The sequence below is a fragment of the Akebia trifoliata genome, chromosome 11 (assembly GCF_017979445.1).
Source record: "Akebia trifoliata isolate Shusen 1 chromosome 11, ASM1797944v1, whole genome shotgun sequence".
NCBI classification, from domain to species: Eukaryota; Viridiplantae; Streptophyta; class Magnoliopsida; order Ranunculales; family Lardizabalaceae; genus Akebia; species Akebia trifoliata.
Window position 1 is genome coordinate 49,758,730 of NC_141385.1, and position 19,626 is coordinate 49,778,355.

The window sequence follows — 19,626 nt, forward strand, 5'->3', positions numbered from 1 at the left end:
CACACACAAAAAAAAAAAAAAAAAAAATCTAGGAAAATAACAATCAAACGAAAGAGTTAGACCAACTGAAAAAAAAAAATCCTGTTCTTAGCTTCAATCTTGTCCAAAGTCAAATTCACATGTTCTATTCATATTATATCAATCGCTCCTAGGGATCTTGCTTTAACATTTTTAGAATCTGTTGACTTTAATTTTAATTAGATTTTTAACTAAAATATTGAGATTTCTCAAGCAATGTACACCACCATTACAAACAATAATAATAACACAATCTTTTCTTAAGTATTTAGGGTTAGCTAAATCTATGATTCTTTATCAATAGCCAATTTTTAATTTTTTTTGTTATTGAGAGTGATTTTATATTTGCTTACATTGCCTCAATCCATTTGCTTTCACATCATTTTCTGGTTCTTTTAAGATTTTCAATTTGAATATTTTTTCTAATTTGAGAATTTTATCAATCATCTATCAAATAATATAAAAATCTTAATTAATTTCATCTCTAGCCATTACCTAAAAGGAACGTCTTTCATAAATGTGTATGGTAAGCAAACAAAAGCAGTTTTTTTTATTGTTGAAATGAGTGGGACTTGATGATTTAAGAGGCCAGTTGGTGTGTGTAGTTTGTGGGGGAATTGCATGTACGTGAGGGATTGGGTAAGCTATGGCACTCTAAGAGTCGGACCCATTTTTCATTATTAAAAAAATAGTATCTTATCCCCATTATAACTAGAGTTGTGATCTTTTAACGCCCCTTTGACATATGCCCTCATATGTGGTATGGGTTAGAATTATAGATTTTTTTCTCTCGGGATACACAATTGTACATCCCCATAAATATGTGCAATTGTGTATCTTAAGAAAAAGAATCTATGGTTCTAGCACATGTCACGTCAAGGGCGTTTGTTAGAGAGGGTGGTCAGAAAATCATTATTCGTATATCTATCATTATTAATATAGACATCCCATCTAAAATCCATTTATTCTTTTGTCTAACTGCTTTCGTGTACTTACCCTACACATTTGTAGAACATCTTTTATAAATGTGTAGGGTAAGTAAACAAAAGCAGTTGGACAAAAAAATAAAGAGATTTTAGATAGGATGTCTATGTTAATAGTGATACCCCTCCTTTGACACATGCCCTTGACATGGCATGTGCTAGAATCATTGATTCTTTTTCTTAGGATACACAATTACACAGATTTATAGGGATACACAAGGATGTACAATTGTGTATCCCAAGAGAAGAAATCTATAGTTCTAACCCATGCCACATATGGAGGCATATGTCAAAGGAGCATCAAAAGATCACAACTCTAATTATAATGGGGATAAGATACTACTTTTTTTTTTTTTTTTTAATAATGAAAAATGGGTCCAACTAGAGGTTGAGGCAACTGGCCTCTTAGAGTGCCATAACCCCCCCCCCCCCCCCCCCCCCCAAACTACACATACCAGCTGGCCTCTTAAATCATCGGTCCAATTCATTTCAACAATAAAAATAACAAGTCCCAAAAGGTGTTTGAATATAGGCACTTCAAGTCCTAATATTTCTGTTGTATATAGTAAATATGCTTTCACAACCTAACTTCTTGCAAATAAGAAGGTATTGATTGCGCTCAAAGTTAAAAGAAATATTCAATTTATAAAAAAAAATTCCTATCGTAATCCTACTAATTGTATATCATGTGATAAGTTTTTGTGATCTTTTTTCAACCTACTTTATCATTGTGTTCCTATTCTTTTGACGGTACTATCAATAATAAAAGTAGGCACCTTCTTTTGGTGTTGCAATCATATTTTTGAATTAAGGATGCAACTTGGCCCGATTCAAACTGAGAACCAAATCAATAGTTTGGGTTGGTTTGGAACAAGTTGCGATTCGATTTTGGGTTTAGAAAATGGAGAACCTATCAATTTGGTTTGGTTCTTCGTTGAAGGCTTATATGTAACCGAACCAAATCGAGAACTTAAACCTTATATAATATATAAATATATTAATTTATTATGAATTATTTTAGGAGTTTCTCTCATAGATTAATGATTTATTATGAAATTTTATGTTTATTCTTTATTAAAAATATGACGTTTCCAATTAAATTTATAAGATATTAACAACCTATGGAATTGAACCGAACCAAATTCAACCCAACCAACCTTAGTTTGATTTGGGATAGTTCGGTTCAATTTGTATTTTGATTAAGTTCTAATTTTCATTTAATGGAACTAACCTATGTTGGTTTGGTGCTAGTTTGAATTACCATCAGTAGAAGAAGAAGTGTAATTTTTCATTTTGATTGATGTGATGATGAAGAAGATGAAAAATGACAATATCATAAACAATTGTAGGCTTTGACCGATCAAAAAGAAGAACGAATGCAACTTTTTTCTCATACTCTTCTTAATGCAATCATATATATATATAGTACAAAGATGATTTTTTAAGTGATGAAATGCAATTAGTACTAAGTGACCTACAACTAATTGGTAGTCTTAATAGAAAAAAAAAAAAGACCAATCGGTTGTAGTGCAACTCCAACCACTTAAAAAAATCCCTCTTCGAATTCTTAAAAAGGTTGCACTCGTTGGTTTTCTTCTTTTAAGTTCAAATCAGTCCAACACTACTTTATTAGAAAATCTTTTTTTAGAAGTTCATCTTGGATATCTCTAAAATAATAAAAAATAGATAAATATCAATCAAATCAAATCAAATTAAAAGAAAATTTTATGTCAGGTAATAAGATTCACTTTATTCGACTAGATGTTTTCAGCTTTATAGAGTAAAAAAAAAAATGTAAATAAATAGATCAACTCTGTAAGATGGGAAGCTGGCCAACAATGATCATTGATCAGTGGACCCAAGATTTAGAACATGGCTGCAGAAGGAGAAACTGAAGTTAGATAACATTACTCAACTCCAAGGTACAGAATCCACATTCAATTAGGAGGATCTGTGACCAAGAACTCCTCAACAGTGGAAGGAAACTCAAATTCTGCAAGACCACCTTCTTCACCTTTCTCTGAAACACAAGCAGCAGCTTTACCCAAAAGCAAGTGAACCAATCTCAATGGTTCCATCCTCTCTCCTTCACCATCCTTATCTGACAAATAATACTTAATCCATCCATCTAACCTCTCCATTTCCTTCTCACACTTTGGTCCCTTCACCCCAACAATCTTTGAGTAAAACCCACTTTGAGAAAAACAAGATCTGCTCTTTAAATTCTTCAATTCAACCTTCCCCTGTTCTTCATCTTCTCTGAACTCTAACAAACCCAGAAGTTCAATTAATCGTTTGATGTCGTCTTCTTCCTCATTGACCATCTGATCGTGTTCTACAACGTTTGATTGTGGTGGGTTCTTTTGGGTTGATGGAAATTGAGGAGATTCAGAGAGGAATTCTTGAGGAGGTTCACTAAGGGTGTTGTCTTGGTGTGTTGAAGTTGTGGTGTTGGGTGTTTGATCATAATAATTGAGATAAATTGGGGAACTTAGATGATCAGTTGATGTTGATGGGTTGCTTTCCGATTTCAATCTTTTCTCAACCTGTTAAACAGATTTAATGATTTATATGGACATATAGAAAAAATCAAGAGAAATTACTTAATTAAATTCAATTTTGGATTTATGGTCGGAGAAGATTACCTGTTTGAGAGAGGAGAAGAATCTGGTGTGGAGCAAAGGTGGTCGCATCTTCGCTGTTGATGTTTCTTCTGTGTAAAATATCACTCAACCTCACCGTTTCTAGGGTTACCCAGCAACCTTCATGTAGGGCTGCAACCTGGGCGGGCCTGGGTTGGGTTATATGGAAAATGAGTTGAGCCGAATTAGAAAATCTCAACCCGAATTGAGTTTCGGGTTGAGGCTCTTGATAAGCCGACTCAGCCAAACCCAATGCCATATATTCATATAAACATATTTTTATTTATTAAAAAATATATATATATAGTTTTCTCTTCCAAAATATATTTTTAAAATTAAGGGAAAAAAAAATTTATGATATAGAAATTTGTGGATTTGGAGTTTGTGTGCAAATTTATTTACTAATGATTTTATTTTTTGTATTATATATATATATATTTTAAGATATAAAATAAAATTTATGTGTTGATCAAAACGAAATTAGGTCTACTCAATTTGTTTAACCTGTCAAAAATTACCTAACTAGGGTTAACCCAAGCTCAATCTCATGTTAAGTTTGGTTAATGAACTCTAACACGATGGTCAGGTTGAGTTGAGTTAAGTTCGGATTGAGGATTCTACAACTTGGGTTGACCCTCCAATCCACCTAGGTTATAGTTCTATCTTCATGTACTATTTGAAAGTTTTTATTGGCAAACTAAAAATTACTTATAAGAGCAACTCCAATGCACTCGAGCTTGGCATCCTCTCTCAATTGTCATTTTAAAGAGTCAAAGGCTTTGAAACCACCCCAACACATTCTGCATTAGATTCTCTACTTTGAATTATTTTTGGAGAGAGAGAAGCAAAATAAGAGAGTGAGATTCTCTCTATTTGTTGGGGGAAAAAACCCAATAACAAACGAAAGCCATTTTAGTGTAGCTGATTTTTGTTGAGAAATAAGAAAAACATTAAAATATTTATGGAGAACCATTTTGGGTAGTATGGTTAGAATGCAAACCCACTGAACAGGCAAAAATAACTTTCCATAATAAAATGCCAACCAATTATACCTAACCGGTGTATGGCTATTTGCGTTGGAGTTGTTCTTAGACACCAATTTGCATTTGACCAATGATTCAATTGCAAAAGGATTGGTATGTTCTAAGTAAAATTTGGTATGCCAATATATTCTCTCTTCGATATTGATAATCATTTTGGTTTAATCTACACAACAACAACAACAAAAGTTTATCCCAAAGATTTGGAACTACCTAACTGAATCTCATTCCCCATTTCAGTATGTCTAAAGTCAATTTCTCGAAATCAAGAGTGAGTTCATATATATTTTCTCTATTTCCATTCATGCTCTTATCGATCTTTCTCTCACTCATTTTGAAACTTTAACTTCAATGTTTCTTCAACGAGATTTTAATTTGTTAAATATATCCAAACCATCTCAAATAACTTTTTCTTAGTTTGTTGTTTAATAAAGTTACCCATCTTTTTTTGCCCCAATGAACTGATTTTGTTTTTAATTTTTTCTTATTTATTCACTTATCATTGTCCCCTCATCATCCTCAACTCTACTACACTCACTAATAGAAATTATGCAGATTAATGGAAGCATAAACATTGATAACTCTTTTAAAAAGAAGCCTTCACCAAGATCATTGTACTTGATCTAAAAATGATCTAGAGTTATTGGTAACCAATTTAATTCATTTTAATACAATCCTAAATGATTTATCCCAACCTGTTCTCTCTTTCTTCACCTTCTTCATCATTTTTTTTTCTTTTTTATTAACTTTTTATGCTGCCTAGGATTTGAACCAGAAATCATAAACACATACAACATAGAATTCAAACCAACCCGAAATGATAATAAACAGAAATTATTCACACTATCACACATTCACATATTTTTCCACATTAATTCTCACCAATTTACATCACAATTAAATTGGACCACGGAAAATGCTTTGGACTCATTTGCCTGGGACAAAGTTTGTAGCATATGCCCAGGCATTGTTGTTAACTGGGTCTGCGAGGTGATCAGCCAGGTTCTCCAAGGGTCCCTTTCCAGTCACAATTGCTTGAACAAAGAACCCAAACATGGAGAACATAGCCAATCTCCCATTCTTAATTTCCTTCACCTTCAGCTCGGCGAAAGCCTCGGGATCTTCAGCAAGTCCAAGTGGGTCGAAACTGCCACCCGGGTAAAGCGGGTCGGTCACCTCACCAAGTGGTCCACCTGCAATACGGTAGCCCTCTACGGCACCCATCAGGATAACTTGTGTTGCCCAAATGGCTAGAATGCTCTGAGCATGAACCAAGCTTGGGTTGCCCAAGTAGTCCAGCCCGCCCTCGCTGAAGATTTGTGCACCGGCTTTGAACCACACAGCCTCACCAAATTTGACACCATTGCGGGAAAGCAACTCGGGGAAGACACAACCGAGGGCTCCAAGCATGGCCCATCGGCAGTGGATGACCTCAAGCTCACGGTTCTTGGAAAATGTCTCGGGGTCAGCGGAGAGCCCAGCGGTGTCCCAGCCATAGTCACCGGGGAATTCACCTGTTAGGTAGGATGGAGGCTCACCCGAGAACGGTCCCAAGTACTTGACACGGTCTGGGCCATACCATGGGCTACCCGATGAGACGGACTTGCCCCCAGTTTTTCGCATGGTGACCCTCCCTTCACCGAGAAGCTTGGATGCTGCCGATGGGCTGAGCTTCACTGGATTTCCAGCTAGAGCAGGAGAGGAAAGAGCCATTGTAGATGCAGCCATGGCAGATACGTGAGAACAGAAATGGATCAAGTTTAGAAGTATTGGTAGGCTAAAGAGATGATTCTGTTCTGGTTCTTGGTGTTGGGTCTTGGGATTTATTAATAGGAATAGAGAGGTAAGGGTGTCCCTAGATAAGAGATCTCAATCTTTCTTCTCATTGGTCAAAATCTTTTAGGAGGTTGATTTCTTGTTTCCACTTGGCAATCTCTAAACCATCCATTTACTAGGTTCTATGAGCTGTCTTGTGTAGGTCTCGATGAATCAGCATATGCCATGTGCCAGGATAGAAGGTAAGATATCTTTGCATTTGATATAATTCTGTATGGTTCTTGCCCTACTAAGATTCAATTTATCAATCTTTGGACTATATAGGTAGCAGCACCATTGACTCGGACTGGGCCCATAACCTCCATTAGATGGTATACATAAATTATATTAATAGGCAAATTCTAACCCTTTGATGCTTAGAAGATCTTGTTCTTGATCGTTAACTTCACAAGAGATGTATTATTATACAACAATTAAAATCCAAAGAAAATATATGTAAAATATTACTCTTTGGTAGAGTACATATTCTCTCATGAATAGATTGTTTCAAGGCCTAATGATTTTGCCTCACATTGGTAGTGAAAGTGAAGTTGTGTAGATGTTATCAGAGTTTACGTAAAATGATGTGAGCACCATATTGTGGTTGAAGAGTTATAATAGTGTAAGGGGCATGGGCATAGGTAGGTGAGAGCTCGAATGAAATTTTTTGTAGAATCATGGCCAGAGCCATCTTTGCTTCTATCATCGCGAAGTTCTGCCCAATGCATATTCTTGGGCCCCAACTAAATGGGAAGTAGGAAATTTGATTCTTTGTTGCCTTTGAAATACCTTCAGAGAATCTTTCAGGATTGAATTCATCTGCATCTTCCCCCCAAAGTTCACGATCACGATGAATGAGGAGAGTTGGCAAAGTGATCTCTACTCCTTCTGGCAAAGATATTCCTCCTATTTTCATCTTCTTGTAAGTACGTCGTATAAGCATAATCACGGGTGGATATAATCGAAGAACTTCATACAGAATTATGGTTACCTACATTAAAGATTTTAAGAATTCATGAGAACTTTGGGTCTAGATCAAGTATTTAAAAGGATTACAAGATATTACTCACAATTTTTAGGTGGTTTAATCCATCAAAATCTGGTTTCCTTTGCCCGAAGACTTGCAAGACCTCTTCCCTTGCGCGTGCTTGCCAGTCTGGATGCATACTCAACACAACCATTGTCCATACAAGCAAAACCGACGTTGTCTCTTGCCCTGCAAAGTAGAATAGCTTGCACTCGTCTATAACGTCTTCGATACTCATTCCAATGTTCTTAGAGTTATCGTGTTCTTGAATCTGTTTGATATTTGATTCCATTAGCAACCCCAGTAGGTCATTATTAGAAGAGTGCTCTCCAATTTTTATAGCATTCTCCCTCTTATTGATCATACCCCTTAGCAGAGCTTGCACTTCTCTATCAATTTCCTTCATTCTTTTGTTTCTCTTTGTGGGTAGAAACCTGTAATTGAATGATGTTATAGTTAGAAGCCAAAGACTTAGAAAATACTAGTAGTTTAGAAATTAAAAATAGAATGCAAGATGAAACTTAATCCAGGAATCAACCCAAGAACGGCCTATGTAATTTAGGTCAAGAAATTATTAAATTCATCGGGTTTCATTAACATTTTGGACAAACTAGATGTGATGACTTGAGATTCATGTATTTAGATGGATCTTATAAATTTATTTATGAAGGAAAAATCATTACTCAAAGTTACGCACTTGGCTATTTTCAAGTGTTTTGATGTTATATATATCTTGTGTCGATTTTACCCACATAGGATAAGAAACAAACATACATGTGACGTAGATGTCACTTGTTTGAGACTTGTAAACCTCTTCAAGAATGATGTAGTGAGATTGCGTGTGAGATCAAACAAGGAAAGGGTTACCGTTTGGGACTCATTCTATTTATCCCATGTTCTACCTAGCTATGCCTACAAATATACGAGTTATACAACAACAAAGCTAAGAAAGCTTAAGCATACCTAATACCCGGGATGTATATGGACTCAAAAGCCTGCATAACGAGTACAAGTAATTCATTTTGGAGTTGGAATATTCGACGCCCTTCTTCGTAGCTACTACCAAATCCTGTTCGAGATATGACATCTCCCGTAAAGTTTTGGAGTTCCGGCCACACATCTAGTTCACACGATCCCTCAGATACTACCAAATTCTGCCATCTATCCACCAACTCGCTACAACTAGTATGAAATGCAGGTAACATCCGCTATAAACAACAACAACGAAAAATTTTGAGAGCGTTATGAGGGTCATGTTAACACTAAAAGATACCAAAATACATATATATATATATATATATATATATATATATATATATATATATATATATATATATATATATATATATATATGGGTCCCGTTCGCCACCCTTAGTTTTACCACACACTTTAACAAACGTGTTTTGTCTTACATGGGTTAGAAGTTTCGGAATGAGCTGATTTTTGGTGAGGATGATCTCTATGGTGAGGAGATCATCCTCACCAAAAATCAGCTCATTCCAAAACTTCTAACCCCATCAAAATTGATTTTCAAAAAATGGACGGTCACGATTTTTCAACGCGTAAACATGGGGCCAAACATTTCGGAATGGGTTGATTTTTGGGGAGGATGATCTTCTAATCATAGAGATCATCCTCACCAAAAATCAGCCCATTCCAAAACTTTTAACCCATGTAGGACAAAAAACGTTTGTTAAAGTGTGTGGTAAAACTTAGGGTGCTGAACATTTCCCTATATATATATATATATATATATATATATATATAAAATTCATGATATATGATATTGGAAACCTTTCAAGGGTGTTCTTGCATATGAGAAATTAAAAGATCATAATAGAGGGAAGGAAACCTTCAACTTCTCTAGATGAAAGGCCGGATTGATAATCCTTCTATGTTTGGCCCATTGTTCGCCGTCAAGGCCTAATAGCCCAGTTGCTAATAATCTTGTGAGTGGGGTTTGTTCAGGCTTGGCAAAGTGACCAAACTTGTTAGAAAGAATTTCCCTTATGAGGTCTGGGTCCATTATGTTCACCCTTGGAGTTGTTCCAAACCAAGTAAGAGACATGTTACCTGCATTCATTAGTAATTTCAGTTGTTAAAGAGAATGAAAGATCCACAAAAATCATTAATTCAAATCCATCCTCACTAAATGGATTCAAAACAACCATTTAAATATTATTTATTTTTTAAATGTACCATCATCGACTAATATTCATATATAACTTCAAATTCTTTAGCTATCTTAATTTGTCTGCTATTCCAACTCCCAAGAAAGGTAATTCATTTGGAAAACAAATTGAACCAATCAAGAAATAATGTATTTTTATGGGAAATTATGAAAACCTGATTATTTATATAAGAGGCGTTTGGTTTGGATTGTAGAACCTGATTCCTTGTCAAAATCAGATTATAGAAAACATAATCTCGTTTGGCTAACACTGGTCATAAGTGGATAGTGTGTGAGAATCAACAGAAACGGTCTGAGAACTGTTTCTAATTCTCCATGATTTTGATTCTTAATTATGAGAAAATCAAGTCGTTAATCCGAACCAAACGTTGCATTGGATTCTAGAATTGAACCAAACAACCCCCTTTGTTAGAAGGATTTTACCAACTATACTATTGAACTACAGCCCAAAAGTTAGGGGGGTATTTAAAAAGAAGTTCCTATTACAGGGTCCATTAAGTAAATTTCCCTAAAAATTAACCAACACCCTATAATAACAAATTAAAATCAACAAAATAAAAATTAAATTACATATACTGCAAAAACATACCATATTCCTTGATCATCTGAAAATTGAAGGGGAGGACACGTGGCACGATATCATGGGAAATGTTGATGGGCTTGGATCCTGCTTCTTTCATCATACTTACAGTCTCTTTAAGGTTCCCAAAGAACAACTTATAGGGGGGACCCTTGATGCCTTGCTTTCTTAGGTACCTCTCCACCTTCATAGGCTTCCACCAAACCCAATACAATGTTTTCCAGGCCCACATAATCACCGTAACAGCAGATACTGCAATCCAAATAAACAGCAAATCTCCCATTTTTTTTTTCTTTTTTTGAACTTAATTAAATTAAAAAATAGAGAAAAATGAAGAACTTCTGCACCAACGATTTCAGAAATGGAGATGGGAGAGACCGACCTATTGCAAGTTGGATGATGGTCTTTAAAGTCAAACAGGCAGTGAAATTACAAAAATGCCACTATGACATCTGTTAATTGAAAAGAAAATGCTCTGTAGCCCTGGAGAGCAATTTTGATACACCACATCTCTTTCCTCACCTTCAAAGTCCACGTGGCATTTAAGAGCTAGAGATGAAAAAAACTCAAAATAGATTACAATTTGTGGTACACAAATGGTTGATCACTTGATCATCCAAAGACTTAAGCAGTTGGTTTATTGGGTGTATGCCAGGAGACAATTTTTAGGAGTAGGGTGTATCAATTTCTTCTCAGTGCTTGGTAGCAAAGTTTTCTCGCATAACATGATCGTCAAGGTCCAACGGCTTGACGCAAGAAAGAAGGTTCAAGGGAAAAAATACATTGAGAGTATGTTATAGTAATAACGGTTGTAGAATTCAAATCCGTAGGCGAAGAGATAAAGACATAGAATGATGCCACGTTTTAGATATTTATCTATCCACAGCTTCAAACTTATATCTATTTTAAATTTTAAGCATCTAATTATGAAGAAAATTCAAACCAATGGTCCGTGAATTAGCCAGTTCAAGTTCAATGAAAGGTTCTGATTGATGAGTGGGGATAGACAATCTGCTTTTGATACAACATAAGGATAGCCAAAATGTAATCACATGAAGTCGACTCAACTTGATTCAATTTGAGGCGACTCGTCCAAAAGTTTCCTGGGATCAACTCATAAATTTGGTCGAGTGAGGTCGAAAATGGTACCAAGTTGAGTTTTTTAGATGTGTTTAGTATTTTTGTGGACAACAAAAATTAATATTCTATTTATTTAGTAACCCTAATTTTTTTTAAATATTCACAAATTTATTTGAATTTAGTCATCAACTTGACTCGACTCGTTAGGAATTCCAGTGTTGTCGAGTTTGATTACTGTTCACTTTATCTTTAATTTGATCGCTATAAGCAAAGCGTTTTTATATTTCACCACTGAGAAAAAAGTAATTTAGAGTCATGTTAGTCAACTATCTTAATTATTGGATAAACGCAAGCATCGACGTAAGCTTTTTTTTTATTCCATTTGAAACAAGTGGTCGTAAGCTTTTTTTTTATTCCATTTGAAACAAGTGGTCTAAACACTCAATTTCAATTTTAACTATTAAAGTTATAATAATTTCTTTTTTAAGTCGTGCTGGGATGACACAAAGGTGACAAAATGATGTGGTGTCGTGCATATTACCATAGATGTTTTTCCACGAGATACAAGTAAAAAGCATTTACGGTTATGTGCGTGCCATCACATCATTTTTGTCACCTTTGTCTCTCTATTTGTGTCATTCGAGCATTTTCTTTAAAAAAAAAAAATACTTTGTACTTTCAAACTTGGATATTAATTCTTTTTTGATTTTTTATAACTAATTAATAACAAATATTTTTATGAAAATACACGTAGGAATATCTATAGATAGGGATAAAACCTCAATTGTAATTTATTATACAATTTAAAAAAATAAAAAATAAATAAAACAAAATAGGCATCCCTGTGGACAACGGATTGGGTCTATATATGGGTTTGCTAAGTTCATAGACCATGATCCTGTATAGGACTAGTCCTGAGGTATGTGCAACGCGCGCACATCACATGTACCAGGTAAATGAGGGTGTACTCTCGTGAGTGACTCCTGAGGAATTAATGCTCATACAAGGTATCAAACTCACGACATATAGGTATTAACCGTTTATTGGTTCGAAATTTCCATTGAACCAACCTCTTAGGGTTATTATACAATATTTTAGGTTAGATTATATATTTTTAATGAAAATTTTGACTTGATTGTTGGAGTGTTTTTGTAAATATTTCAATTCAAACTCAAAAAAATAAAGTCTCAAGAATTCCTTTGAATAAATTGTTGAATGAGTAAAGGGAGCCGCTCGATGAATCTAGAGCAAGGAGATCGTCACTTCGAAATATGATATATACATATATATAGGGTTGGGTTCAAGAGCAAATAAGGTAGTCAAAGTTTTTTTTTTATATATATCTTATATGAGTTAGAAGCTTCGGAATGAGCTGATTTTTTGTGAGGATGATCTTTATGGTGAGGAGATCATTCTCATAAAAGATCAACTCATTTTGAAATTTCCTACCTCAGTTTACAAGTTGAAGAATCATGGATCATTAATTTCTAGTGTTAATTTATAAATCACTTTTGATGGGCCTAGATGTTTCGAAATGTGCTGATATTTTCTGAGGATATTCCCCTATCTATAGAGAACATCCTCATAAAAAATCAGCTCATTTAAAAATTTTTAGCCGTATGGGACAAAACTTTAGCCCTCTATATATACACATAGAGGCTTGTGATCGTGTGTTCAAAACTAGTGATCTCTTGATTTACTCTGTCGCATGTTGAAAATTTTCTCTAGACTTGGGGGTTTTACCATTGTAAGCACTGGTCCATCTCAAAGTGTGTGGCACGTGTGTGGAAAGCATGTGATATAAAAAAATTCCAAGTCAAAAGGTCTTAGTTCTTTTGGTCACTGTTTTCTTATGGGCCTTTATGATAAATTCAGGCCCACCTTACCTTGACTCCAAGATGGGTCGTGCTGGCCTTGAGTTTATTTTTTTAGATGGGCCAGGCTTCAGGCCTATGGGCTTTTCCACACCTTTTACTAATGTGCATTATATGTGAAACCTAAGTTATTGGGGCTGAGTCAGTCTTCTGGCCCACGAGCTTTTTTACTCCTCTACATATGAGCACCGGAAGGGGGATTTCCCTTCGAAGAAATCATATTTCGTGGGCGTCTTATAATTTACAGCAATTCAGTGGGCGTATTATAATTTCTTTCAACTATTCTCTGTATAAACCCCACTAATTGGGTTCTAATAATCTCATACAACATTCAACAAAATTCTCATTTTCTATCATTAAAGAAGAAACCAAAATTAGATTATTGAATACAAATAACAATAGTTCCTTCGATCGTTTATCTTCCAAGGTTTTATCTCACGATCTTTAAGTATATTTAGGATTCTCTAGATAAGAATACTTATCTCATGATTTTATACAATAATGCCCCTCTATTTTTCCTAATTTAAAATCTTCTAAACGAAAATTCTTTTATTTAATTCAAATAATCTCTTAAATGGAATGTGGAGCAAGTACAGCTAATGGGAATATTTTTATATATATAAGAGAATGTTAGCATCTAAGACTTCATTGGAATATTAGTATTGCTCAACCCTTTTTTTTTTTTTTAATAATCTCTCTCTTTATTTTGTTTTTTTAGTGATTATCAAAATATTTATTAAAAAAATAGAAGATATTTAATTCAAAATACATAAATACTCGTAATATTTATTATGTAAAAGATCAGTATGCCCTTGTCTTTATTTCATTTATTATATGTAAAATAATATTCATAGATAGAAGATTCACACTGACTTCCATTCTTAAACAATAATCATTATCTACATTTTCGTAGAACGCAACCTTAAATGGTCGATCACTTAAAGCCGAACGTCTCACTCCATCCTCAATATACATACCAATATCCCCACAGGCGATTCTGCAGATATTGCACACACCATGGAAAAATATAAGCTTGTAATCATCCTCATATTTGTTAATTTTAAACCAATTGCTCACCATTGAACGGCCTGGATTCCCTTCAACTCCCCCGTTTTACGAACGTTTGTCTTGTTGATTCATCGAGTGCAACCCTCCACACTAATGATTGAACACAGACTGTGGAAGCAGAGAACTTGATGTTGTGATCAATGGCGACACGGATGATCCCTTCGGTTGGGTCCACAGGAGTGAACATCAATGGAAGACTGTTCGATACCTCGTCTTGATCTTGGACGACATCCAATGGACAGGAACCATTCCTTTTGCTTGCTAGGGTCACCCCACCACCACTTCCAGGAATGACGGGCAGTATAGAGTACTCTTGATCTGCTCGAACCTCGTTGCCCGATGTGTCATGAACAGCTTCAAATTCATCATCGGCTAATAACACCCGTGATGCTTTGATTGTACTGTGGAGATCAAAAGAGGGAGAAGAAGAATAATAAGGGAAGAAGTCTTCATTCTAACTAATGTATGTGTTGTTACAGAATCGTTGTGAGTAAGAAATGAAGGGAACGTCTCCTATTCATAGAGTTTGCATGACACATATTGTACAAAAAGATAAAATTTAGGTTGAAGGGGACACTTTTCTTTGTCTTCTTATTTGAAAATTGTAACATTTGATCATAAAGTCAAAAATTTGAAGGACTCAAATTTCTTCTTCATAACCACTCTGTAACAAAACATACATTAGTTACGATGAAGACATCTTCCCTTCTTCTTCTTCTTCCTCTTTTGATCTCCGCCATTACAATCAAAGCATCACAGGTGTTATTAGCCGATGATAACTTTGAAGCCGTTCGTGACACATCTGGCAACGAGGTTAAATCAGGTCAAGAGTACTATATACTGCCCTCCATTCGTGGAAGTGGTGGTGGGGTGACCCTAGCAAGGACAAGGAATGGCTACTGGATATCGTCCAAGATCAAGACGAGCTATCGAATAGTCTTCCATTGATGTTCACTCCCGTGGACCCAATGGAAGAGCCATTGATGTTATCACCGATCTCAACATCAAGTTCTCTACTTCGACAATTTGTGTGCAATCAATGGTGTGGCAGCTTGGCAGTACCGATGAATCCACAGGGCAAAGGTTCGTGACAATTGGTGGGATCGAAGGGAATCCAGGTCGATCAACTTTGAGCAATTGGGTTACGATTGATAGATATGAGGATGCATACAAGCTTTATTATTGCCATACTGTGTGTGACATCTGCAGACCCCAGTGTGGTAACGTTGGTATTTATATCGAGGATGGAGTGAGACGTTTGGCTTTAAGTGATCAACCATTTAAGGTTGTGTTTAAGAAGGTGTAAACAATGGTTCTTGTTTAATAATCAAAGCCAACTCTCAATCCCCCTATGATATATAAGCTTTATTTAATATAATAATGATAATAAAGATGGTTTGAATATATTAATTAAACTTTGGAGGATAAACAATTGCAGGAACTATTGTTTTTTGTTTTCAATAATCTAATTTTTGTTTCTTCTTTATTGATAGAAACTGAAAACTTTGTTGATTGTTGTATGAGGTTAGTAGAACCCAATTAGTGGGGTATATACAGAGAATAATTGAACGAAATTATAGTATATATGCCCCACTCTGAATTGCTGTAAGAGTGTTACTTCTATCATATTTACTCCTCAAAAGCCAAAAGTAGAACAAAAAAAAACACGCTTGTGGTTTGACAAACTATGTAAAGGTGTAAAAACGGCCGTGGGCCAGCCCAAAAACTTAGGTTTCCCATATGATGATCATTTATAGAGGTGTAGAAAGACTATGTGCCTGAAACCTGACCCATCTGAAAATGTAGGCTCAAAGCCAGCATGACGCAGGTTGGAGTCAATGTGAGGCGGGCCTAAAATTGTTATAAAGGCCCATAATCAAACAGTAAGCAAGAACATAAGGACTTCGACTTTTAAATTTTTAAATAGACCAAGGGCTTGAAGGCTGGCCCATCCCAAAACGTAGGCTTAAGGCCAGCACGACCCAGCATGGAGTCAAGGTAGGACAGGCCTGAATTTATATATCCTTTTTTTTTTGGATATCACAAGCTATCCCCACACCCTTTGGGATGGGACTAGTCTATTGTAAAGCCCGAAGTCTATGAAAAGTTCTCAATATGGAATAGAGTAAGTCGAGAGATCACATAGTTTTAAACATACAACCACCCTATATACATATATCAATCATATTTTTCAATGGCAATCTAGTTGCTCTAGATTCATTGTTTCACGATGTTGCAATATCGAGTAGCTCCCTTAACTCAATCATCAATTTAGTCCAAGGAATTCTCGAGAACTCATTTGTCTTAATTCTACAAGGGCTATAAAGAAAATGCAAGAATCTAGTTAATTAACAAGGCTCCATAATTAGAAGTAAGCTAAAGAAGAAACAAAGATCTTACAAATTCATCAAGTCTTTTTGTGCTTCTTCTCAATATCATGATCTTTCTTGTGTCGAAGGAGAACAACTACACACAAGTAACAAAGAATTCAATCTAAGAAAATATCAATATCTCTTTCTCTCTCTCTCTTAAAAGAACTATATATATATATATATATATATATATATATATATATATATATATATATATATATATATATATATATAGTATAAGTGAGAGAGAGAGAGAGATTGTATTAGGAATTACAAAAAATCCCATATGAAAGTTCAAATCACAACCTTTCTTACCAAGAAAACTCCAAGGAAAACTGATATTAGCATCTAAATCAAATCCAAACCAACTCCTATCATCCCAAATTTGTAATGTAGGGCTTCTGAAAACTAAAAGAAGATAGAGAAACTATTGAAATTGGAAACCCTAGATTCATAGAAAATAGTCCTTAAAATAAGTCTAAGAGGAACAATGGTTGACAGATCATTAGAGGTCACGATGGTAGCCGTTGCCACTTTGCCAGTTTGGAAGAAAACCTTAGCTACATAAACATTTAGATCGAATAACCTTTTCGTCCTCAACCAAACGATTATGATTGATATTCTATCTATTTTTGTAGGGAGAAGTATTATGGTTTAGGTGAAATATAAGAAGAGCGTGAAGATGAAAAACTTCTAGATGGAGAAATAGAGAAGCACAGGCAAGATGAAAGTAGGCAAAACGACTATTTTCCATAGTCACTATGAACCACCGCATGACATAAACCTTTCGTTTATCAATTTTATTGAAATTATAGTATTACCCTATGTTGTTTTACTCAAAATGACAGTTGAAAACCATCGTCTAAACCCAACTTATATGATGATATTTGCTGTTGTTAGAAAGAACCCTCAGATCCGAAGTATAAATCAAAAGAACACAAGAATCTTACAAGACATAAGATAGACGTGGTTCGATCAAAGCATCGACCTACATCCACAGGCGAAAATAACGATTTCACTATGATAACCAAAGAAGAACTATGTTACAATTTCTTTCTGCCTCTTGTATCTCTCTCTAACCCCTTTAGGATTTCATTTCTTACCCTTTATATACTTAGGGTTACAAAGAGGGTAAATGGGTCAGATTCAAATCCAAACCAAATAGTCCCAATTAACCGGGTCATACGAGTCGTTAACGGATCATCAAAAGATCCGAGTTGAATCCACGACAACTCTCCATATATAAGAATAGAAGACATAACCCAACAACTGTAATTACACTTGATAGAGTATGTAAATAGGGAGAGGCCCTTTAACCACAATTTATCAATTAAAAAAAAAAAAAAAAAAAACAAAACAAAAACATTAGTAGCAAATTAAAGAAATTATAAGGAAAATTATAAAAACAATCATGTCTAGAGGGTCCAAAATTATTGACCCTGCCACCTTTATATTTATCAATAAAGCCGTATACCCATTTTGGTGTTTATTTATTTTTATTGAAACAGGTACCCACCATATTGCCCCATTTACTATATTACATTTTTAGGCATATACTTCCAAGAAATCTCAGTATCTTTTTCAATGCACTTGATCGAATTGAGAGAATCAGAACATATACATACCTCATGCACATTTCTTCTTTGAGCAAACTATAACGATTTCAAAATGTTGTTCTACAATTTTTTATGGCAATAGATTGTTGAGCTCATAAGAAATAAAGACGACGCCATATAGCTTAGTTAGTAAAGTCTATGATTGATGATACCACAGATCTAGTATCAATTCCGGCCAGCTTATTGATAAATAAGAAAAAAGAAATTTTATTTTCTATCATTAAGAAGAAGATGACACAAAATATATTAATGAAAATAGATAACCATAATCCTTAGATGGTTTAGCTTTCAAAGTTTAACAATCAAAACCATCTTTATTATCCTTTAATATATAAAATATTATTCAACCATCTTTATTATCATTTATTATTTATTGAAAATTGATTTAAAACTTAATAAGAGTTGTGATCTCACATTTTGGAATCCAACAACATGATTCGGCGCCACAAGATTTTAGAGAACGAAATTCTAAGAATTTTGAAAAAAAAAATATTATTTTTTACCGTTGATTTAATAAATGTAAGTTTTGGGAGTTCAGTAGCCATCCATTTCAACATCTTTGATCAAGATAAAAAATTAAGAAGATTTTAAATATTTTTTTTATGAATATGAATTTTTCCATAAAATATAGAAGGATGGTGTAGTCGATTGTCAATGTGATAATGCATGTGGGCCTAATGACCCTTAGTAAGATTTCAAATCTTACTAAATTAGTAAGGATAGGATTATTTTAAAATTTTTATATTATATTTTTAATAATAACGTGAAAAAACCCATTGCTACATTTACTGAGCAATTGTCTTGATTTCTGCAATCTTTACTTAACATTTTCAGTGAAGAGTTTGTTGGACCCAAAATTTGTGACTTTGTAGTTTAAAATGAATGATTTGCCTGTCAACAGTCAAGAATTTCTTGTGGCAATGAATTGTTGAGCTCACAAGAAATACTGAATGTAATTTTTGTATTAATTCTATATTTGTGAGTAAAAAAAAAAAATGAAAATAAATATATATTAGGTAATGTCAACAATAAATTTTACAAATCTACCTTGAGATTCGTGAAATAAGATTACAAATGGATTTATTTATTTTGATGAAAAGGAGAGTATAAATTTCAGTATTTTCCTTTAATTAACAGTTAAATATAAAAATATGATGTATGTAGCTTTTCTTCTCCCCGGATTTCGCTCTTTATCAGTTGATAAATTTGCTTTAACGATGGGTTTGTTTGTACTTGATCTTCTGTAGATTTTTTTCTCTCCAGACTTCACGCTTTATTGATTGATAATATTTTTTTGACTTTTAGAGAAGTACTTTATGC

At 34.4% G+C, this 19,626-nt stretch overlaps 3 protein-coding genes and 2 pseudogenes across 4 annotated transcripts; 1 reads left to right on the forward strand and 4 right to left on the reverse strand.

Moving 5' to 3' along the window:
• Positions 1-2,702: 2,702 nt before the first annotated feature.
• On the reverse strand, positions 2,703-3,806 carry LOC147392415 (uncharacterized). The gene is made up of 2 exons (XM_086457770.1): positions 3,647-3,806; positions 2,703-3,547 (listed from the first exon to the last, which is right to left on the reverse strand). The coding sequence occupies exons 1-2, from the start codon at positions 3,692-3,694 to the stop codon at positions 2,939-2,941; spliced, it is 657 nt and encodes a 218-aa protein (XP_086313896.1). The 5' UTR covers positions 3,695-3,806; the 3' UTR covers positions 2,703-2,938.
• A 1,678-nt stretch (positions 3,807-5,484) lies between these two features.
• On the reverse strand, positions 5,485-6,493 carry LOC147392416 (chlorophyll a-b binding protein 3, chloroplastic-like). Its single transcript, XM_086457768.1, has one exon. It carries the CDS (start codon positions 6,409-6,411, stop codon positions 5,611-5,613), a length of 801 nt encoding a protein of 266 aa, XP_086313894.1. The 5' UTR covers positions 6,412-6,493; the 3' UTR covers positions 5,485-5,610.
• A 392-nt stretch (positions 6,494-6,885) lies between these two features.
• Positions 6,886-10,673, reverse strand: LOC147392417 (cytochrome P450 CYP72A616-like). 2 transcript variants are annotated; one of them, XM_086457766.1, is made up of 5 exons: positions 10,306-10,673; positions 9,378-9,598; positions 8,489-8,733; positions 7,569-7,959; positions 6,886-7,489 (listed from the first exon to the last, which is right to left on the reverse strand). In XM_086457766.1, exons 1-5 carry the CDS (start codon positions 10,577-10,579, stop codon positions 7,064-7,066), a joined length of 1,557 nt encoding a protein of 518 aa, XP_086313892.1. In that variant the 5' UTR covers positions 10,580-10,673; the 3' UTR covers positions 6,886-7,063. The 2 variants fall into 2 exon arrangements, with proteins under 2 accessions (XP_086313892.1, XP_086313893.1); XM_086457767.1 differs by lacking the exon at positions 9,378-9,598 and having other exon boundaries at positions 10,306-10,440.
• Positions 10,674-14,051: 3,378 nt separating this feature from the next.
• On the reverse strand, positions 14,052-14,857 carry LOC147392418 (kunitz trypsin inhibitor 5 pseudogene; annotated as a pseudogene).
• A 151-nt stretch (positions 14,858-15,008) lies between these two features.
• LOC147392419 (kunitz trypsin inhibitor 5 pseudogene) lies at positions 15,009-15,624 on the forward strand (annotated as a pseudogene).
• The last annotated feature ends 4,002 nt before the right edge of the window (positions 15,625-19,626 follow it).